This window comes from Macrobrachium nipponense, chromosome 33 (genome assembly GCF_015104395.2).
Source record: "Macrobrachium nipponense isolate FS-2020 chromosome 33, ASM1510439v2, whole genome shotgun sequence".
NCBI classification, from domain to species: Eukaryota; Metazoa; Arthropoda; class Malacostraca; order Decapoda; family Palaemonidae; genus Macrobrachium; species Macrobrachium nipponense.
This window is the reverse complement of record NC_087219.1, coordinates 27,979,192-28,002,789: the sequence shown is the minus strand read 5'-3', so window position 1 is coordinate 28,002,789 and position 23,598 is coordinate 27,979,192. Positions and strand designations below refer to the sequence as shown.

The 23,598-nt window shown below is 39.1% G+C and overlaps 2 protein-coding genes across 6 annotated transcripts in view; one reads left to right on the top strand and one right to left on the bottom strand.

The window, feature by feature from the left end:
* LOC135203053 (two pore calcium channel protein 1-like) overlaps positions 1-23,598 on the top strand; it is a 734,396-nt gene that overhangs the window by 437,622 nt on the left and 273,176 nt on the right. The window lies entirely within an intron of this gene.
* Positions 2,643-23,598, bottom strand: part of LOC135202626 (blastula protease 10-like) — a 45,077-nt gene continuing 24,121 nt past the window's right edge. The window contains exons 13-15 of the mRNA XM_064232122.1: positions 14,200-14,332; positions 3,711-3,806; positions 2,643-3,482 (exon numbers count right to left, since the gene is read on the bottom strand). Coding sequence (XP_064088192.1) covers positions 3,240-3,482; positions 3,711-3,806; positions 14,200-14,332 — 472 coding nt within the window. The 3' untranslated portion in view covers positions 2,643-3,239. The remainder of the gene's footprint in view (positions 3,483-3,710; positions 3,807-14,199; positions 14,333-23,598) is intronic.

Sequence of the window (23,598 nt, the reverse complement as noted above, 5' to 3'; positions counted from 1 at the left end):
CTTGCACATGCGACTACGTAAATACGTAATCTCATCTCAACTTGAGCAATGCTGTTGTAATGGTTCATTGCGGAAGTCGTCATGGAGTCGATATCAGCTGACATTTCTTCTTTTGGGGACCCCAAGCACCGCGACTATAGAAGATTGATCTTTAGACCTTGGCCAAACCCAGCCTTTACGAGAGTCGAGGTCTGAAATCGCCAATGTGCAGCAGCTGGTTATCGCAATCACTCAGCAGACGTTGTAATCTCGACGACAGTGTGAGGAAACATGGAAACTTGAGATCGTAATTCAGTCGTAATGTGGCTTTGATGGTAGTCACTGGCTTGAGTCACCGATGTCTGATCCGGCCTTTACGTTTCTTTTTTTCTTTTTTTTTTTTTTAGGTGAGAACGATACGACTTCTCTCACCCGAATGCTCCTTTCTCTATATCAAGTCTACAATCACTACCACAGTTTTCTTAACAGGCTGTGATCTTGACATAATTTAATTTACTTTATTAAATTACAATATTAATATACACTGAATTCACGATAACTGACATAACAGTTCTCACAAGTAATGGGCAAAGTATGTCGACTTACAGTATCAGAGGAGCGAGATGGAAAGTAAGGTCTCGGCCATTGTACTCAAATGAAATATTCAGTTATAAAGTGGAGGAGATTCTCACTACCCAGTTCGGCATGGGTGATCAGGCTTGTGATTGATCGAGAGTAGTGGGTCGTTAGGGGGGAATGATGTCAATGTGACAAAGAGGCAAAGAAGGAAACGGTAGAACTATACCAACAAATAGCAAGTAGATGCAATAGCGGATTGAGGGACGGGGGCAGGTTGGGGAGGGGGCCCACCTATGCACGTGCGGCCAAAATACTTTCTGAGGCCATTCCATGTGTAATTCCTGAAGGCTGCAGACCAGGGAATCCCATAATCAACCAAAACAATAATAATGTAGAGAAAAACCGTGGTGATGAAATAAAATCAACTTCTAAATCAGTCCGAACTGTTTCAACTTGGTCAGCTTATAACTCAGTTATGAATGAAGCAAAGAAAAAGCAAGACTGTGCGTTACTACCATTTATAGAAACAAGCCCAACAAACACAAGCGTGGATCTCTCTTACATGAAGAAGCTGGAAAAATTTGCATTGCATACGACTCCTGAAACCAAAACAGTTGTTTCGTTGGATCTAGGCTTAGTCGAACCTGTACAAAAGCTAGTTACGACAAACAATATGTGGACGCTTCGACATTATGGAAAAGAATTAATGAAGAAAGTTATTTAAATGTACATCACAGTTCAAACACTTCTTTTCTCAAGTACTTAATTAAAAACTAAACAAATTGAACATAATATTTTTCCAACTAGGGAACAAATTGAACATTTATTTTCACACCGTGATATGAAATTGCCCTTTGGTGTGCAGTTCAACTGTCCAAGAAATCCTTTCCTTACCATGCATAGTAAACTATTTTGTTCTCATGTCTGTCCTACACTGGTCTGTTTTCTCTGCTTCGTCGTGGTTTTGTTTCACAATCTTCAATGTAAAAACACCATGGTGGGACTATATTATTTATTATATGGAGAACAAATTATTTTTCAATCATATTGTTCATATGATAACTCTGATGTCAGTTACCAATGGAAATGCAATGAGAAGTATATATACCTACAGTGGGAAATGTACAAAAATTGGTTATAGCTTACGAACTGTAGGATTTATGTAAATAAACCAGCTCTACTTTTTTGTTTGTTTTTGTATATTGATCAAACCATTATCGATGATTTTTTTTTCATAAGTTAACTCTAAAACGAGTTATGGATGAAAATTTAAGAGCATCTACAAAAGGGCAGCCATCTTGGATTGATGACGTCATACATGGCTTTTGCCATATTGTCAGGCAAAACGCCCGATAATACGTTATAGTAGACCGTGTCATTAATGTATCCCAGGTAGTCATTCCTTACCTTTATTCAAAAGATTGTGTGACATGTGCTCCTCTGCCATTGGTAACAAGGAAAAGTCTTGGCCAAGCAGGCACTAGGCCTAAGCCAGTTGATTCGGAAAGTATTTTAATTGATTTTCCCTTATTTCATTCCTTTGTTGGATTCCCTGTAAGGTCTGTACAAATTTATATTCCATCCATATCTTGGGCATCAGATTTTCTCGATGCATGACTTTGAATTGTATTCATTTAATCCATTTCAGCAATTTTAGCTTAGGCATGATACTTCTGCTGTTGTATCCAATACTGTCGACAAATAGGAATACTGGCAAAGAAGTTGCACTGTTAACACAATAAAAAAAAGATCAACATTGCACATGTAAGCTCTCCTGAATCCCTGTAGGAGGACACTGCCATCAGTGCACCTCGTGCAGTGCACTGCAGGAATTACTTGAGGTTATTTGCAGCGTCCATTCGGCCTCCAACAGCAGCCGTTTTCATTTCATTTACTGTATCCCGATTCATAATTTCTTTAATATAAATTTTGACTCTTTCCTAACAATTTTCTCTTTCAAAACTTTTTACTCTCAAGTTTCCCTTTCAGCACTGAATGACCTCATAGATACCAGTGCTTGGCCTTTGCCCTGAATTTTATATTCCATTCCAAGGCTGATTGTAGGACTGAAGAATAAGCAGGTGACTGTAGCTGTTCCATTTTTTATTGGGAAATGTTTTAGAACAAATAATGGTCGATTTACAAACATTCCAAGTCTGCACCTGTGGTTGATAGGAGTACAGTTTTATGGTAGCCAGCTTCTCTGACCTAGTATTTAGTGTTGAGTGAGTGATGACAAAAATACTATATATATATATCTAAAAATCCTGTAATGGCACTGCATTAAGAGTTTACAAGTAATCACTAGTATACCTTCTACAAGTTAAGTCTATAATATTTTCTTAAAATATGCAAGTCAAAAGGTTATTCTTGTTTATCAAGTCATTACATTAATTCTAGGCCCTCATACCAAATGGTTCATTCATTAAATCATTATTTTGGAAAAAAAAGAACTAAAAGTAATGTTCTTCTCTATTGATTCGTGTAATCTACTCTTGATTTAAAAACTTAATAATTTTGAAGTAAACACAAAGATCAAATAAGCTCCTATGTACCATTTTCCTTTCTAGGCACTTTCATGGAAGATTAGCATGAGAGATCCCCTGATGATAAATTGCCCCTTGATGATAAATTGCAGAAAGCCTTGCAGGACCAATACTGTTCCTTCACAGTGATGTTTCTTAGGCTGCAACAACGGTTGCTTTAGCTGACATACTGCTCTTGGCATTGTTGCTGTAAAACATCACAGCCATCTTGTTGCTGTTACTTGTAGCCTGTATGGCGGCAAACGTCCCACAGACAGCATTGGTGGTTGCTGTTGGGTAAGAAGAATTTCCATCTGGGTTGATGAGGACGCCTTCTGTACTGCAGCTCCTCACTGACAGCTTTGAAGACGTCAGCTTTATTTTCGTACCCACTGGGGACTGTTGAAAGGGAAAACATTATTGTTACACAAACATATTGTATATACAGCAGATAACATATGTCATTGTCAGGCAATGATGTTCTCCATGGCATATAACTAGTGTAATCTTAGGAATCCAAGGGCGGCTGGGCCCACTGTTCAAACAAGTAACAGTTTGTGTGCATATAACTTTGGACTGTAATGAGTTATGCATTATGGAAAGAGAAATTCTTAGAGTTTCACCCACCTCAATCCACCATTCACAAGCCTTGGTTGTCCAGACTTGGTTACCGGAAGTGGGAGCTGTTAGAGTAGCGCTGCCACCACTAGTGAGGGTGATAACCTGGAATAGTCAAATAATTATTAGTAAATGCTAACTAGCAAACTATCTGTAAATATTTGTATTGATAATTCTCTTTTGGTAGTTATTTACAGTGATTACAAGATCATTCTCTTAAAACATAGCTTTAGGTTGAGAGTAAATAAACTTTTTTTTATTTGTTTGCCCATATGGAAGTCATCCGTAATAATAAAGGTGGAGAGAAACTGTGCTATAAAGATTGTGTGTATACTTAAAAAATCCACCAGTGCTACTATGAAGAGATGGGAATGTTCTAGAAGATCAGCGTTTAGATGAAACGGAAAAATAACAACAAATTTAGAAATATCGGGCGTCATTTCAAGTATAGAACATAATCATGAACGAGGAGAAGGATCAGTGGAGAGTATGACTCAAGAAGGAAGACTTGCCATGGGAAATATAAATACAGTTATAAGATATGTTCAAAGAAATCGCCAAGAAGGACACCTCAAGGATCAGGGACTTGAAAATTTCAGGAGAGTGGACTATGACTCGAGGAGAAAGTTCTGTGCCTTTTCTTCCTCATGATAATGGTGCTGAAGCCAATAATCGAATAATTATATTTGCTACAAAAGCCCCACTCGGTGATTCAGTAATAAGCTGTGTGTATGGTTTTCTTTCCGGCAAATCACAGGAAATCTATGAAGAATTTCTTACAACAGTTTTAGATAAAGGAGAGGAACTAGGATTATATATGAATCCAGATACTACGATGACAGATTTTGAAAAATCACTTTTGAATGCTATTGGAATGTCTGACTTCCTAATTTTATTTATTTTAACAAAGGATTTTACAAATCTAAGATATAATTGACATCTTTTGTGTAATAAATATTAAGAATATGTAAATTTTGACTTTATAATCACATTTTTTTTATCGAAGGAGTTAAAAAAAGCTGTAAACTTTGATAACTTTTGCTTTTAATAAAAATCTAAAAATCAATTAATTTTGACTTTATAATCTTATTTTTTTATAAGGGATTTTAAAACTAACTTTTGTTTGTAATAAAAGATTTAATATTCAATAAGTTTTGTTCGATAAAATTCCTAAAACTAGTCATTTCGATAAGTTTCTTCTGAAAGATATATGGGTGCTTTTGTAAGTGGTGGTTTTGTCATGTAGGAGTTTTGTCGTGTTAGGGTTTTGTCATGTGGGGGGTTTTGTCGGCCCACCGGCTCGGACATGTCCTTCGTTCAACCCCTTGTAGATCAGTGTGTTATAGTATGAGCTGTGGGGCTCCTGTGGGCAACAGAAGAGTGGGAAGAGACAGATTTTCTTTGGTGAGAACTATGAGAAGGGAGGCAGTTAAGATTTTTGTAAGGCAAGGTGCAGGAAAGACACAAATGGCCGAATTGCAAAGGTGCTTTTTGTGCCACGTGTTATTTGAGGCAATCGTGACGGTGTTTTAATGGTTTATCAGTTTTCTGGAGAGTTATACTATTGCCAAGAAAAGTGAAAATACAGTTTTTATTAGGTTTTGTTCATCGAATTTCTCATTTAGTTTTTACTGAAAAGATATAATCTCGTTAAATTTACTCTAGAATATGAAAATACAATACAAATTATATCTTATAAGTAAACACTGCAAAAAAAAAAAAAAAATAAGTTCAGATACTTAAAAACACTACATATGTCCGAAGCATAGATGGTATATACCTGGAGTTGCCATCTCTACACTGGTACCACGTAGTTCAGTGGTCTTCCACCAGGGCAGCGCCGCAAAGCCTTGCGGCCATCATTAAAGGTCTCGTAACCCACAAATTGAATAGCGGCTTAGTGCAATTGTGAATTATTTTTTTTCGTTAATGTTAATGAGTAAGTGTTAAGTAAATGTTTGGGGTTTAGTGAGCAAGTGTTTAGTGAATGTTTATGAGTAAGTGTGTCATGAATGTTTAGTTTAGGGTTTAGTGAATGTTTTGTGAATATTAGTAAATGTTTAGTGTGTACTAAGTATTCAATGAATGTTTATTGAGTCTTTAGGGTTTAGTGAATGTTTATTGTGTAATAAGTATTCAGTGAATGTTTAGTGAATGTGAATTGTGTTAGTATTCAATGTGGAGTCTTTAGAGATTAGTGAATGTTTTGTGAATGTTAGTGAATACTTAGTGATTGTATATTGAATGTCTTGTGAATGTCAGTGTTTAGTGAATGCTTAGTGTGTAAGTATTCAGTGAATGTTTAGGGTTTAATGAATGTTTAGTGTGTAAGTGTTTAGTGAGTGTTTATGGTTTAATGAAGGTTGAGAGTGGAAGTATTCAGTGAATGTTTAGTGAGTATTTAGCTAATGTCTTGTGAATTTTAGGGTTTAGTGAATGTTTATTGAGTCCTCAGGGTCTAATGAATGTTAGTAATTAATGTGTAAGCATTCAGTGAATGCTTAGTGAGTTAGTATTTAGGGTTTAGAGTGCTTAGAGTTTAGTGAATGTTTAGTGTGTAATTATTTAGTGAATGTTTGTGTGTTTACTGAGTGTTAGGGTTAAGTGAATGTTAGTGGTTAGTAAATGTTTAGTGTGTTAGTATTCTGTGAATGTAGTGAATGTTCAGTAAGTCTTCTTTGAACGTTTAGTGAATGTTAGTGTTTAGTGAATGGAATGTTGAGTGAATATTTAATGAATGATTAGTGACTGTTCATTCACTGTTCGGTGTGTAATGAATTTTTATGAGTTTAATGAACATTTAGGATTTACTGAGTATTTAATATTTAATGATTGTATAGGGTTTAGTGATTGGTTAACGAGTGTTTAATGAATGTTTATGTTTAAGTGAGTGTTTACTGAATGTTACCCGAGTGTTTGGGGCACAGTGAGTATTTAGTGTTTTATGAGTGCTTAGTGAGCATTTAGTGTATAATGAGTATCTAGTGAGTGTTCAGTGAGTGTTTAGTGTTACTGAGAGTGAGGTGAGTATTTAGTGAGTATATAGGAGTGACTGTTTAGTGAGTGTAAGTGCACTGTGAATGTTAGTATTTAGTGATGGAATGTTACTATTTAGTGACTGTATGCAAAGAAAGTCCTGTAATCAGGAACCATTTATGCTAGACATTGCTTAGATCCATAAGCATAGGCCTTGAACCTAATGTTTTTGTAGGGTAAGTTTCCTCTGTGAAATCGGGTCAAGTAATAATAATAATTAAAATTATATTAATAGTTATATTAGTAACCCACCAATAGAAGAGGGAATTAGTAAAATTGTGAACTTTTTATCGTTAATGTTTAATGAGTAAGTGGTTTGCGAATTTTAGGGTTTATGAGTTGGTGTTTAGTGAATATTTAGTTTAGGGTTTAGTGAATGTTGACTGAGTTTTGAGGGTTTTGTGGCTGTTATTGAATGTTTATTGTGTAAGTATTCAGTGAATGTTTAGTGAGTGTTTAGGATTTAGTACATGTTAGTGTTTAGTGAATGTTTAGAGTGTAAGTATCCAGTGAATGTTTACTGTGTAAGTATTCACTGAATGTTTAGTGAGTGTTTAGAGTTTAGTGAATGTTAGTGTTTAGCAAATGTTTAGTGCCTAAGTATTCAGTGAATGGTTAGTGATTGTTTAGGGTTTAGTGAATTTTAGTGAGTGTTTAGGGTTATTGAATGCTTGTGTAGTGAATGTTTATTAAGTATTCAGTGAATGTTTAGTAAATGTCTTGTGATTGTTAGCGTTTAGTGAAAGTTTAGTGTGTGAGTGTTTAATGAGTGACGAGTGGCTCGTCATTCACTGTTCAGTGCTTAATGAGTGTTTAGGGGTTTAATGACTATTTAGGGTATAGTGAGTATTTAGTGTTTAATAAATGTTTAGGGTTTAGTGAGTTCTCAGTAAATGTTTATTGTATAGTGAGTGCGTAGTGAATGCTTAGTGATTATTTAGTGTTTAAGGAATGTTTAGGATTAAGGGAGTGTTTAGTGAATGTTTCCAGAGTGTTTGTGGTATAGTGAGTATTTAGTGCTTTATGAATGTTTAGTGTATAGAGAGTGCCTAGTGTGTGCTGAGTATTCAGTGAGTGTTAGTGTTATTTAGTGTGAGAATGTTAAGTGAGTATGAGTGTATAGTAAGTGTGTGTCTAGTGAGTGTGAGTGTATAAAAAGTTTGAATGTTTTGTGAGTGTAATTATAATGTGAATATAAGTTTTTAGTGATTGTACATTACTGTTTAGTTAGTGCTTAGTGACTATGCTAAGAAAGTCCTGTAATTTACAGGAATCATTTATGCTAGACACTGCTTAGAGCCTACAGCAGATGCCTAGGGCTTGACCATAATGGTTGAAGTGCTTAGGCCAACCTGATTTTGTAAGGTAATTTTTCTCTGTTAAATTAGGTCCAGTACATAATAGTAATAATTATAACATTAGTAAAAATAATATTAATAGTAATAATAAGTAAGATGATAATAATTGTAAAAATGATAAATATAAAAAAGTAATAAAGTATAGTATTATGAGCTGGACAGAAACGTTTCAATATGGCCGCCGGAGGTCACACGCTAGGCAGGGAAATCACCACTCCAGTGATTAACACACTATAGCCAGTTTTGCAGCTAAACCCCGCCTACTGATTACGTCACGACCATTCCTTGAAGCTGATTGGTTGGAAATAGTTTCGAAAAGTTGGTTAATCTGTGGTTCTTTTCATCTTCATTTATTTTGCGATGGTTGTTTTACGGAACTAAAATACTATGTGCTGATTATCAAAATGAAACTTTTATATTGTCCCCTGAAATAAAATCATAATACACATCTCCCCAAAAAATGGAAAAAACAGGAAAATATGAATGAAGTCAGAAGTGTTCCGCGTTGTTGCAATGTTGTGTTTCGTAAATGAATGTCTCCGTTCGAATCGGTGCACTTTAATCACTGGACAATGATAATTACCGTTTGATATTGTCAAGCGTGTTCGCCATTCTAAATTTAAGCACAAAGACTTTCTCAGAGCTGTGCAGACTGGTATTTCATATTGATTTCAGGAAATTGTGCTACATTTGCATAGTTTTAAAATCGATTTCATTGGAATCGTTTACACATCTAGAGGGATGACAAGCAGTGACTGCACTTAATAAAACCAGAAGATACCTTTGTTAAAAAAAGAAAAAAAAAAGTTACAGTATGATAGGCTGTACAATTCATATTGGATATCGATTGCTGTGAATTTTCTTGAGGACATTAACTCCTTCCGAAATAATAGGACAATAAAAAATGACGTAGACCTATAAGGTCCTATGACTTTTTGTCGGCTTACGCAGCTTATGACGTTTGGATTATAGGCCTATCTTATTCAGCCGTTATATTGTGGTTCTTGTGGTTATTCTTCTTTTTGTTGCTGCTGTTATGGTGCTTGTAGTGTCTTCGAAAAATTTTCTTATGTAGCTATCCTAACATTGCAGAATAAACATAGACCTATTTATGAAATACTGGCGTAAAGAATTATCGGCTTATTGTTGTTAACTGAAATTTAGTCATTTGTTTTAATTAAAAGTAATCGAGATCTTTATGAATATTTACGCTAGAATATTCTCTTAACAACAGAGAGAGAGAGAGAGAGAGAGAGAGAGATTTTACCAGAATGAACCCAAAACCAAGTGATTCAAGGGCTACTCCCAGACTGGTTTTGATCATCTCATGCATAACTTTTCAGCTATCATATACTTTTCTAATTTCTTAAGAATCTTATCATGCTTTCCTATCGTAGCCCTCATTTTCATAGAAATTCTGCAGCAGCCTTACTCGTCAGAGTAATGTAATGTGTTTTCCCTTTAGTAAATATATTTTCAATATAGTTCATTGAGAGCAGTTTGATAGTTGTCTGTAAGGCTGAGATAGTCCTAAGATTATGTCAGCTACGCGTGTATGTGTATTTGCTCTTGCTTATGCGTGTACATTACACTTTATGCATTTACATTATATATCGTGGAGTGGAAACTACTATATTAGTCAAAAACTACTTTATTTCCAACAGATGCATGTAGAAGACTATTTGCAATAAGTAATTCACGTGTAGGCTCATGCCCTGTCATTATCTCAATATATAAGAATTTTATGTGTAGGGCTATGCCTTGTCATTGCCTCAAAACATAAGAAATTGACGAGTAGGCCTATGTTTTGTCATTACCTCAAAATATAAGAATTTAACGTCTAGGCCTATGTCCTGTTATTGCCTTAAAATATAAGAATTTTATGTGTAGGCCTATGCCCTGCCATGCCCTCAAAATATAAGAAATTGACACATAGGCCTATGCCCTGTCATTGCCTCAAAATATAAGAAATTGACATGTAGGCCTAATCTCTCAATGATATTAACATTTGACATACAGGATTATGATGACATCACAACTGGCTGATAGGTCTATGCTATATTTCAATTAATGTGGTCTATGTCAGATTGCTTATGCAGACCAACACCAATTTAAAAAAAAAACAGCATGATGTGTATGTGTTTAGGCTGCGCAGACAAAATGATCCAAGATTTACATAATGATATATTAACTTTATATATCTTTTATTAGAGATATCATTTGCATACTTCACAACTCCAAGAACTCAAATCTGTGGTTTCATGATTCATGCACGAAACTCCATATCACTGAAGAGTCAAATCCGTACTGGTAAACATTTGGACTGTTAACTAGTGTGACGTCATCCCCCCTCCGAGAGCTAGCCAATCGGAAGCGTGCAGTGGGCGGGGCTTGGCTGCAAAGCTGGCTGGACTTTGCTATACAAGTGATTGACGCTCTGTGGTCCGAAGTAGTTGGAATTTCACAGATGGATTCGTTCATAGAGATCTTGAAGATGGAGTGTGAATTTGTAATTGTAGTATTGGATGTTACGACGACAATATTTACTCGTTTTCCAGTTTCTACAAATTTATGTTTGGATCCCAAAGTGTTTAAAGTTAGCTGATGTCAATGGCAGTATATGGTACAATAGCTAAGGTAATTCGAGCAAATCTAGTTGAATCCACAAGAGCATTTTTTATGATGTGAGGAGGAGCCCAAGAGCTTCAGGCAGGAAAGCCCAAATCACTTGACAAGGACACAACAGCTTTCACACTTACTTTGATGCTGTCAACTCAAAGATTTTCGGGTTATGCTCCATTACAAGCAGTTTGGAGTTAGCCTACATAGCTAACTGGTTTGCCGCAAGGGCGAAAGATCTCCCAATTCATCAGCAATTTTTGCATGATATAAAAGTTTAATCGCCAGTGTAATAGATATCGAGTTATTTGTGGTAATAAATATTTTTACTTAACACAGCTTTTTCCCTGAATGTATCTGGATGAAAATTGATTTTCAAAAGTAGAGATTACATATATCAAGAAAGCCTTTTTTACAATCTTTGAATGTTACGGCAACTGTCAAATGAAATCAATATTAGGGTATGAATTCTCAGAGAATTAACTTGAATACCATGGTCCCTTCATATTTTATCTAGTATAGATAGCTTTTGATCCAGAATGAGGTCCGGATGTAAACACGGAACTTGGCCATGTTGTAGGTCAGCTGTATTGAGCAAAAGCGACTCTCGCAATTATGATAAGAAAGATTTTTTGGAAATTTGCAGTGATATTATACCTATTAATACTTAAATATAGTGAACACTTGCAGTGAGTGTGGGTGCCACAGTAAGTCAAAATATGGAGGAGTTATGGGAGTTCCATTTGACATCGTCCAGAGAGAGAGAGAGAGAGAGAGAGGGCGTAATTGGTGGAGGGATGGTTAACGATTGAATTGGCTGTTGGTGAGTTCTGAGTTGTCTGCTGGTGTGGTTGGAGTTAGAGTTATGATCAGAGTTTTGAGTCAGTCTCTAGTCAGAGCCTGTGATGGTCAGTAGTGTCGGCAGCAGCCTGTGAAGAGTATTAAAGGCACTGATGGTCCGTTAGATTGTGTTATTGATTTGTTGTTTACTTTGTTGTTAAGTTTGATATTGTTTGCTTCAGAGTTGTTAGATTTGTTGTGCTTATGAGTTTCTGTTGAGTTATATGGGAGTTTTTGTGGTTGTCAGTTTTGAGGGTTGATGCTGGTGAGCTATCGTGATTATTTGATGTCGTTAGTGAGTGTGTGTGTAGGCTTGTTGTGTTGTTGTTATTTTGTGTTGTTAGTGATAGTTTGTGCACTGGTCTTTTGTTGTACTCATAGTCCTTGTTTGTTTGTTGTGTTGTGAGTTGTGGGGTTGTGGTCCTTGGTTGTTGTTGTATAGTTGTTGGTTGTGTATTGGTTTGCGATGGTTGTTGGTGTCTCAACGACCTCGACCAGCGAACAGCGCAGCATAGCCCTGAGTATCTGGAGTTGGGTGAGCACATGCGTTTGTGTTTTTTGTTCTGTGTGTAGGTGGGTCAATTGTCCTGTGTGTATTCCGTAGTGCAAAGAGGAAAGTGTGGCTGAGGGTGAGTTTGGCAGCCTGATTGGTTAAGTTTATGTGGGGGGTTTTTGCCCGCTTGTTTTTTGAGCTTGTGATCCCGCCACAAAACGTACACGGCAAATTGTATTACTCAGTCCCTGCTGTTGTAAGAAATCAGGAGATGAAACTCAAAACATTAGTGAAAGAGCACTGTGGATTTCCGGGATAAACAGGGCTAATTTCCAGCTGTCAAGGCAAGAAAATCTGCTCAGATCACTTCAAGAGTGATGAGTGTTATTAAATGTTAGTGTAATTAATGATAATGATGAATAATTAAAGAAGCCTAGGGCATATATGTTTCACAAAATAATTCATTAACACCACTGCATTCTCTGTTAAATGATAGATGGTTTAGAACTGCCAGGAAGTTATTTTGTTCGAATCTTTAAGACGTGAAATAGTGGATAGTGAATTACATATTGTTAAAATTGATACTAAATATAAAAGTGAAAAAAATGGCTAGCGATATCAGAAATTTCCCCCCCAACTGGATAGGTTCTATGTCACTGGATGGCATGGGACTATGATGATCTGGCCTGAAAGGCGATATCAGCAAACATTTAGGTGAAGGTCCAGCAAGATTAGGTTGGCTTTTACAACTTTATTACAAAATTAAACTATTTAAATTTAACAAAATACATGAACTGAAAGGTGGACTCGTGACAGGGGACAACTTACAAAAGGAAATCAAGTTTAAAACAATTGTCCAAGAGGTCCCAAATGCAGACAAGGACAAGAAAGGAGTTTAAAAAAAACAGGAAAAATCCCATGACACCAGTCTCTAATGTGTCATACAAAAAAACCTGATTGGTGCAACAATTTGCCTATTCATATGTCCAATAATTGCTCGTCCGCTGTGACGTCATAGGGAAACTTTCTGTAGGCAAGCATGATCCTGGAAGCCTTATCACCCTGTTTCCAGGTATCTGTGCACCGACTCACCGCTCTTTCTTCTGCCTTTCCCCATCACAAGTCCATCACCAATACTATAATTCTCTCTCTCTCTCTTTCTAAAACATACTTTGAAAATATATTATCACTCAGTCTTTCAAAGAAAATATAATGAATTCAGTATCTATAAATAGGCTGATGCTTTCACGTAAGCAGGTTTTGCTCTCTCGCTCTCTCTCTCTCTCCCCACTTCTAAAACACATTTGAAAAAATATTATGACTCAATCTCTCAAAGTAAATATAATGAATTAAGTATTTCTATAGAGAGGCCTATGCATGGGCTCTCTCTCTCTCGTCATAATAATGTATTCAAACAAAAACTTCCTTTAGTTTTCTTCTGAAGATTGAAAAGGAAACCTACAAAATCTATGTGTATAACGTGTTTATTTATGGATATTTACACTTTATTTTACTCCACACTCGAGTACTTTCAGGCTGACAACCTACACATCTCTTGAAAATGGGCCACAAATAGGTCCTGAAAGTACTCGAGTGTGGAGCACAATAAAGTGTAAATACTCATAAATAAACACGTTATACACAGTGATTTTGTGGGTTTCTTTTTCAATAGTGTATTCATTACTGTATTGTTCCTCACGATTTCCACCAGTATTGCCCAAACTTTAAAACATTTTCCTCGTTATTTAAGATCCATTTCCAATTACGCATTAATTTTATGTCATTTCAGTGTCAATATCACTTATGAGTAAGGTTTCACTGTAGGTTTTAAAAAAGGATGATCAATATTCTAGTCTGAACTAATATTACCAAACCAACATTAACGAATAAAAAGAGGCTGTTACTATATTCAAGTATAAATGATTACAGTTTAAAGTTACTGGAAATCTAGAAAGCAACAATCACGATGACTTTGAAGCTCTGCCCCCTTTCTGGAGTTGCCAGGTATGGAATTATTGAGCAACATGTGTCTGAAGATTTAAGAAAAATGTATCTTCATTTTTCTTGTTGATAGTACATCCATAAACAATATATCTGTCTCTCAATAGGAAATGCAATATGTATCAATATATCAAACTCAAGTGATCTTTACCTTGTGACAGCTAGAGGTCATTTTTGTAATGGTCAGGTCGAAACCAGCTGCGTTTTTGGTGGCGCTGCTCAAGAATGTTCCAGCAGTGTTGTATGAGGGAAGCATTATACTTCCTGTTTGGGTATCACAGAGTCTGTTGGCAGAAATAATAATGATAAAAAGTTGCTGATTATAATTAAAGTAGAAATAGCTTAGGTAGTGCAGTATCGGTATTTATATTTCAAGAGCATTACTCGTTTAACAATAGTAAGTAATAAGCACAATGCAAATTTGATATATTCCGGTTTCCTCTGAAAAGTAATAAAGGATTTATTACTACTCACTTAGTAATAAGAAGAGCATTTCAAATCACAAGAGATTGTATAGCTTATAGTGAATTGAAACGTGTGAGGTCGCAATGAGACAGAACTGAGCACTGCCGATTTATTATGTTGTTGTTGGAGATTAAGTTGGCCTTATGCCAGCACGGGCTCTTGCTCATAGAGCAGTGTGAGGACGGAAATGGAGTGCCCGACCCCCAAGTCTCACGACCCGCACACAGATAGAGAAGAATTTGTGTTTCTTAGCAGTTAACAAAATGGCAATAACAAAAGACAAAATGGACATACATTGATGAATTATATATTGGCGGAAAGGCCAGGAAATTCTTTATACAAACATTTACGTGTGATTCTTGCTGCTTTGCTGGATGAGATACTAGATCGTGATTAGTGGGTAAAGGTGTTTAAAAGTACTCCCCCTCCCCAAGACAATTATTAATGATTAATAATGAATAATTAAATATGCATAATTAATAATGAATAATTTGAAGATTTTCACAGTTAATCACAATATCTTGTTAGTATCAGGAGCTGTCCTCGAGTTCTTGATATTTAAGGTTGTGTGGCGGTCTCGACTGTTGAGTCATCCGGCAGGCCTGCCTGGATATTGTCTTTCGTCCGGTCCCTGGGACGACCTTGACCACATTTCAGGATGTCGGTTTCTTTAGTTGAGGTCTTATTTTGTGGAGGAATTCTCGGAGGTCAGGAAGTCTGGCTTCAATCTGTCGACGTATATCCAGTTTCCCGCCCATGGATGTCGATGAGGTAGGCCTTGGAGTTTCTTGTGATGACACAGTATGGGCCTCTGTATGGTCAGGACAGGGGTGGGCAGCAGGCGTCGTCCCTCAGGAAGACATGGGTGGAGGTTCCTAGACCTTCTGGTCTGTAGTTATGTGTCCTGTTCGTGAAATTCTTCCCGCAGGGTGTGAAGTCCTTTGCTATTTCCCTTAGTCTTCTGCGGGGGCCGTTTCTCAGTCGTCTGGTTCCATGGGGAAGAATTTGCCTGGTTGCCAGTGCTTCCCAGTAGACTTTTTCTGCAGGAGATTCTTAGTCATTTGCCTTTGGTGCTTTTCAAAGTCCTAGCAGGACCTAGAGTAGCTGCGACTTCCACTTTTTGTTGGCACACCATGCCATCAGTGCTGTTTTTAATGAACGGGGGCCCCTTTCCACCATTCCGTTGGCCACGGGGTTGTATGCCATCATGCTGTGGAGTGTTGTCCCCATCAGGCATGCCAAGGAGACCCAGAGTTCTGATAGGATTGTTGCTGAGCCCGTCCATAGTAATGTCATCCTGCACACCAAAACAGCTTATCCAACTTGATAGTAGGGCTTCCGTGCAGGCGCTTGTAGATGCTTCTGCCATCGGGGTTGCTTCCGGCCATCTCGTAGACCGGTCTATGACTGTTACTGTTATAGTCAAACTCAGCCTTTTTGACCGCTAAGGTGTTGGCCTCGTTAAGCCTGGATTTTCCGCACAGTTGCCACAATTCTATAAATACGCCACGACAGTGACGACGAAATGTCACTGATATTTTTTATTCTAACTAAATATATGGTAATTACTCTGTCTTATAATAAAACTTCATTTGTTTAAGAATGACTAAGTTTTTGATGGGAGAATTGATATTATTAAAAATGTTTTCCTGAGATTTGACAACACCGCTGTACTGTCATTGTGCTCTGCGGCCACCTCTCTCCGGACACCGAAGGTCATTCTGTGTCACTGAGTCACTGACCCAATATGGATACTTCTACTTCTCACTGCCCCCACCTGCATAGTCAAGCAAAGGAAATAATTTACAATGTAAATTGGTACTTTTTAGATGAAAAGGCCAGTGGTGCACCTTTGTTACCATTCACTCAATCCCTTGCTCGGACAGCCAAAGCCACCAAAGCAAGGGAAAGGACTGTTAGAAGGATTTGCAGCAAACTAAACCAAGAATGGTGGTTAGAGGCTGAACACAAGAAACCTGTCTTCCATTCACCAACAAAAATTCATCCTGCAACGGCTATGGATTTTGATGACTTTGATAAGTGTATCCTAAGAAGAACCGTATTGGCATTTCACGAAAGAAATGAAATCCCTACTCTCAACAAAGTCACGGAAGAGCTGAAGGAGAAAATATCTTACAATGGTTGTGTTGAATCACTTTGAAGAGTCCTGTTGCAGATTGGCTTCCGATTTTCTCAAGTTGATGGCCTTAAGTTCCTTATGGAACGTAGTGATGTTGCTGTTGCTCGCAAGACAGTCCTTCGAAAACTTAGTTTTTCTTGACGAAACCTGGGTCCATCAGAATTACACTGTTGCAAAGTGTTGGACTGACACGGCCTCCAAACAAGCAACAGGAGTAAAGCCGCCTACGGGAAAAGGAAATTGCCTCATCATTCTTCATGCAGGAACGAAAGAAGGCTTTGTCGAGAATACTGAATTATTTTTCCAAGCAAAAAATGATGGTGATTATCACAAGCAGATGAATGCTGCAGTTTTCGAGCAATGGTTTAAAACCCAGTTGTTACCCAACATCCCCCTGAAGTCTGTATTTGTGATGGACAACGCATCATACCACTCGATGGTGCTTGAAAAAACCCAACATCATCTTGGAGAAAGGAAGCAATAAAGGACTGGCTTAATAAGAACGGTGCACATCCACGTGATGACATGCTGAAAGTGAAGCTCTATGAACTCGCAAAAAAAAAATTACTAATGGAAAGAAAACTTACATGATTGACACGCTTGCTTCAGAAGCAGGACATAAAGTTTACAGCTACCCCCATACTACTGTCAATATAACCCAATAGAGCTTATTACATATCCAAGAGAAATACATTCAAAATTGCTGAACTTAAGCATTTAGTCAAAGAAGCTTTAACACTGTGACAGCGCAAAACTGGAAGCAGGCAATAAAACACACTGAGAAGCTTCAAGAACAAGATGCAAAGCAAGATATAGCAGTTGAGCAATTTATAGAGTCATTCGTCACTAACATCGAGGACAGCTCAGATGATGAATCTCCTGATTAAACAGCATGGAGAGGATTAGGCCTACTGGGGAAACCTCTATAAAAAAATGCGCCTTGACTTTTACCTCCATGGTGGTGTGGAAACAAAGTCAAAAGGAGAACAAAGATCAGTCTGAGAGAGAGAGAAAGAGAGAGAGAGAGAGAGAGAGAGAGAGAGAGAGAGGTTGGGCGGAAGTGCCTGGGTAGACGTGGCAACGGTGGGGAAAATCCCCGGTATACTCGACCAATGCCTTAGTGGCCAAAATGGCTGAGTTTGACTATAAGAGGTATCTGGCGCCCCACGATTGTGGCAGAGGTCCTACAAAGTCCACGTGAATGTGTCCGAACCATCTTCTTGGTTGAGGGAAGTCACTGATACCTAATTTCGTTTGTTGGGTGATCTTGCTTGTTTGGCATGGTATGCAGTTCTCTGCCCATCTCTGCATTTTCTTTTTTATCTCGTGCCACACGAACTTCTCAGTCATCAGGCCCATTGTTGTATGTCTCGATGGATGGGAGAGGCCGTGGATGATGTCAAATATCTGCTTCCTTTGTGATGTGGGTATCAGGGGGCGGGGGCCGGGCTGTGCTGGTGTCACAGAGAAGTGTCGGTCCCTGCTCTCCTACTGGCACGGCCTTCCACTTCAGTGCGGTGAGTGCCATGTGGTAAGCTGGCGTTTCAGGGTCCACAGCTTGTTCCTTCACCAGGTCCTCGTAGTCGATGCCCAGGTGGACCGAATTTATTTCAATCCTTGACAGGGCATCGGCTACTGTGTTCTTCTTCCTAGGGACGCAGATGATGGTGCACCTGAATTCGGATATAGTGGCCAAGTGCCACTGCTGTCTTGCCGACTGTACGTCTCCCGCCTTCTTGAAAGCATGTACCAAAGGCTTGTGGTCCGTCAAGATGGTGAAGGGTTTGCTGTCTAGGAGGTATTTGAAATGTCCCACAGCCTGGTAGATTGCCAGCAGTTCCCTGTCAAATGCAGTGTAACAGGTCTCCGGCGGCTTCAATTTTCAGCTGAAGAATGTGAACAGGTGAGGGAACCCATCCACTATCTGCTCCAGTACAGCTCCACAGGCGACGTTACTGGCATTGACGGTAAGTCTCAGGGGGGCGGTGGTGTCCTGGTAGGCTAATGTGGTGGCTCTGGCAAGAGCTGCCTTAATCTGCTCAAGTGCCCTGTGCTGCAGTGTTTTCCACGTCAGTGTCTTCGGTTTCCCCTTCAGCACCCTAGTCAGGGGATACAAGATACAGGCACTGTCCGGCATGAATCGTCAGTAGTAGTTGACCATGCCGAGGAACTCCTGCAGGGACTTGATCATCTTCAGTGTAGGGAAGTTGTTTACTGCCTCTACCATGGAGGCCATGGGGCGGACGCCAGTCGGTGAGACCTCGTGTCCCAGGAAGTCCACATTCTCTAAACTGAAAGAACACTTGTCGAATCTGATGATCAACCCGTTCTCCTGAAGGTGTTTCAACATGGCCCATACGTGTCCCAGGTGCTCTTCCGGGGACCTGGAGAAGATCAGGATATCGCCCACGTAGCAGATGCAGAAAGGTAGGTCGGCCAGGATGCTGTCCATCAGGCGTTGGAATGTGGCCCCGGCGTTCCTGAGGCTGAAGGTTGAATAGGAGAAGGTGTATGTTCCAGACGGTGTGATGATGGCTGACTTCAGAATGTCGTCGGGATGTACTGGCACCTGAAAATAAGATTTAAGTAGATCCATTTTAGTCAATATTTTGGCACCGTGCAGGGTTCCTGTCAGGTTCTGCATGTTTGGCAAGGGGTAATGGTCAGACGTCACCAGGTTCAACCGATGATAGTCCCCACAGGGCCTCCAGGAACCATCTGCCTTCTTCACCATGTGGAGGGGGGACGCCCATGGGCTTGATGCCGTTTTGCAAAAACCCATCCTCTCCATCTCTGTGAATGCTTGTTTAGCATCCTGGAGCTCCTTGGGCAGCAGGTGGCAAAACTTGACATGTGTTGGTGGGCCCGTGATGGTGATGCAGTGGCAGATGCTGTGCTTGGCCTGTGTTCCCGACACCTGGCGTAGTTCTGGCTTGCAGACGTCTGGGAATTCGTGCAGAGGGTGCTGTATTTGGACGACACGGCAGCGCATACAAAGAGCATTCCCAGGTAGGCGGTGAGCAGGAGGGAGCGGCAGGTTCCGGTGTCTAGAAGGCATTCATGGCCGACGTCCACCAGCAGGCCATGTTGTGCAAGAAAATTGGCGCCCAGTAGGGGGAACCTGGCATCTGCGATGACGAAGGGCCACTCGTACTTATGACGCAGAATAGACATTCTGTGGGTCTGGGTTCTGTAGCAGCAGATGAGGCTTCCATTTGCGGCTACTAATGTGGCCGTGGCCCTCCCTTGATGGCGGAAAGACTGACTACATGGCTCCCATGTCTAGCAGCATTTGGCGTCCCGAGATCATGTTATGGATGAAGAATCCCACTGGTTGCGATTCCCTGTTGTTTACAGCTACTGCTGTTATGGGTGGCAGCCCTCTGTGTTTTTTGGGAACTCACAGGGAGCTCCGCAGTTTCTGGTGTTCTTTCCAAATTGTCGGTGGAAATAACACCAGGCTGGATTTGTCCACGTTTTTCTGTATATTGCGTGTCTATCCCCTTCCTCGACCTCCATAATTTGCACCCTCACCTCCTGAGAAAGGCGCTGCGGGAATATTCCTTGTGATAGGCTGATCTCCCTTCTTTTGCCGAATTCATCGCAGTCCAGCAGCATCAGGAGACCTCATAGTTTGTTCCAGGCATCCTTGGGCGATGCATCCCCCAGGGGCTGGTTCATCAGGTCCAGGGTGCATTGGGCTTTCTCTGGGATGGGCATGGAGTTTATCTTGATGAGCTTCCTGCGGAGGTCTTCGTATTTGATCTTTTCCACATGCGTGTCTAACCAAGGTGTAATTTAATTAAACACTTCCTTGGGCAGCAGTGTCATCGTGATATTTGCTTTGGTTTCTTTGTCCATGACTTTGGCTACAAGGAAATGTACATTGGCTCGCAGGAATCATAATGTGGTATTTTGCTGTGAGAATGGTGGCAGCTCTATCGCCTGAGATATCGTGGTTTTCGAAGGCAAGAGGGGGATGCAGAGGATCTGTGAGTCCTCATCTTGACTTTCGTGTGCCATGTCTGGCATTTTGACTCTCACACCAAAACACAAATTAGGTGCCATATTTAGTCCATTAATGGTGTTCCAGGTTCATCAGAAGTCCAAACTATATGCCCTGTGGTTCTGTTAATGACTTTCTGAATACGGTTGATATGAATCATAAATGACAGGGCCAAACTGTTCGAACACACCAGAACGTACCTGGGAAAGTACGCTGTAATTAGTCCATTAGTGGCGTGGGGGGTTTTCCGAAGAAGATTTCAGAAGCCTAAACTTTGTCTCTGTATCATTCAGTTAAGGGCTTCTGAAGGTAAGCACGGCCATAGCGAGTCCGGTAATGGCAAAGCCAAAACTGCTGTTTACTGTCACTCCTTGGGTCACCAGTTGTGAGGTTGCAATGTGACAGAACTGAGTACTACTGATTTATTACCTGGGCATGGGGTATACACAGCAGTGTGCAGAAGGAAACGGAGTGCCTGACCCCCGAGTCTCACGACCAGCTCACAGATAGAGAAGAATTTGTGTTACTTAGCGGTTAATAAAATGGCAATAACAAAAGACATAATGGATATACATCAATGAATTATATATCGGTGAAAAGGCCAGGACATTCTATATACAAACATATACATGTGATTCTTGCTGCTTAGCTAGATGACATACAAGATTGTGATTAGTGGGTAAAGGTCTTTACACAGGTTTTGCAATCTAGATGAGATACAAGATCGTGATTAGTGGGCAGAGAAGGCCTTTACAAATATAAATAACCAATTCATAGCCCAAGTTCTACACTACAACACCCAAATTACTATAGTCATTTTAATTGACATTCAAGATATGACACTGCATTGTGTATATTAATGAGTACATAAATTATATTAACTTACTGTAATGGTGAATGATGGATTCATTATCGTGAATGGCGACTTTGCTATCCCCAACCTAGATGGTTTGAGATCTGGTGTTAGCACAGTCTCCTTTTCACTATTCTCATCCAAAGAACATTATAGGAAACACTTCCCTATCATTAGATATACATATCCTAAAATGTGATTATGATACAGAGATCCCGATGACTTCTTGGAGATTGTTGGACTTGATTTTGTCCATATGACCACTTGATTTGAGCTAACACGTCTCGACTTGACTATATCAAAGCTGTGACAGACTGTCTGACTGACCATCACTGGTCCACACCAAAACATAACACAACGCTTTTCCTAACAAAACAATATTTTCCTTTCTTACAATATGTATTTTCACTTACTTAAATGAGGAAAATATTTACAAAGATACATTGCAACTTGTGGCAAAGTACAATCTCTCTTGTCATAGTTTTGACAAAAGCTAACAATGATAAACACAGCCTCAGTCCACTAACTGGGGCTAAAAGGAATATAGAATTAAGGAGAGCAAAAGTAACTCCTTGTCAAAACTGATTTTGAAGTGCAGAGCATCTGTTGTATATTAGTAATATAAAAGTGAGTGAATACTGTACAGACACCACACTCCTTATGAACAAGTTACGTTCTGGATGGCCATTTGTGTAATGAATTGTTTGTAAGTTGGTTACTGTACTCTTCATGCCTATTTAAGTACAGTATGATATAAAGTGTCGTGAAAAAATGTGCACAATTTTTTCTCGACCTGAGTCTGCCTTTGATGCCAATTCACAATTCCATGTCAGGCAGTTGGCGGCAAAAATTCCATGGTTCTCTCAATAATTATGTGAATTGCTATGCATTTTATTAAGTCAACACCATCGAGACATTGAGAGTAGTTATGTTCATTTTGATGAGATGGAAATTGCTATTGCAAGATGAAAATAAGTTGTCAGTGAAAATTGTAAATTGTTGTTTAATGGCTAACTGGCCAGCCAGCTAGCTTCAAGAACAGTGCACGTGTCCTTCCTGCTTTAGATTCGAGACTGGATGGACATCTGTGTGATCGCTCCTGTATTTCTGCACCAAGAATACAGCCTCCACCATTAGGCAGTTATGAGTTGGTTGTTAATGTTCATTTTTTTCAGCTAGGATTTAGATGTCTGTTAGCTAAATATGCACATACTCTCAGTGATGGCGAGAGACGTAATTATTGTCAGATTGATGTTAATTTCATTGTGATAATTTAGTGACTGCCTGGTCACTCATGTGTACCGAACATGGGCTATTTAGTGTTGACTAGTACGTAGCCTTGAGATAGGTCTTTATTTTCATAATAAAATTGTTAAAAACTAAATGGCCTTAATTCTGTTGTTTTTGTGTCTGGGCTGGAAGCTGACCCTTAAGGTAGGTCTATCTTGCTGACAGCATCCGGTGCAACCAGTGTAAGTAGTTGTCGAGTAAATCTTGACATAAAGTCAATGCAGCACAGTATGTTTTTTCACCATAAAACAATATGTACACTGTAAATACAGTATTGTATGTACAGAATAGACACAAAAAATGAGTGCTCTGAACACAATTTTAATTTGCAATTCCATTTGTTTGTATCTCTGAATGTTTGTAAGTTGAATGTTCGTAAATAGGGCGGTGTCTGTACATGAAACTTATTCTGAAACCACTTTTTCAGTACTGCATCTAGATCTTAACTATTCTGTTCAGTTAAGTTGAGATTAAGCTGACCATATGCTGGCATGGGCTCTTTTCTTGAGCAGATAGGAACTAACTTTTCATCTTTCCACCTTCATATAGTGTTCAAGGGAATTTTTGCAAATTATGGCTTGTATATATCAAATAATAGTTGTTTGTTCAGTCCATTTTTCACCTTGTTTTTGTCAGTTCACCTAGGCAGTTACCCAACCTAACCTAACCAGTCAAATAATCAACCCATTGTAACTTAACCTGATCACCTAACCAACCTACAATAACTTAAAGGGGAACTTCTGGTTGCATTTTAGCTGTTCCATATGTAGTATTATTCCATTTAAGTACCTCTAGT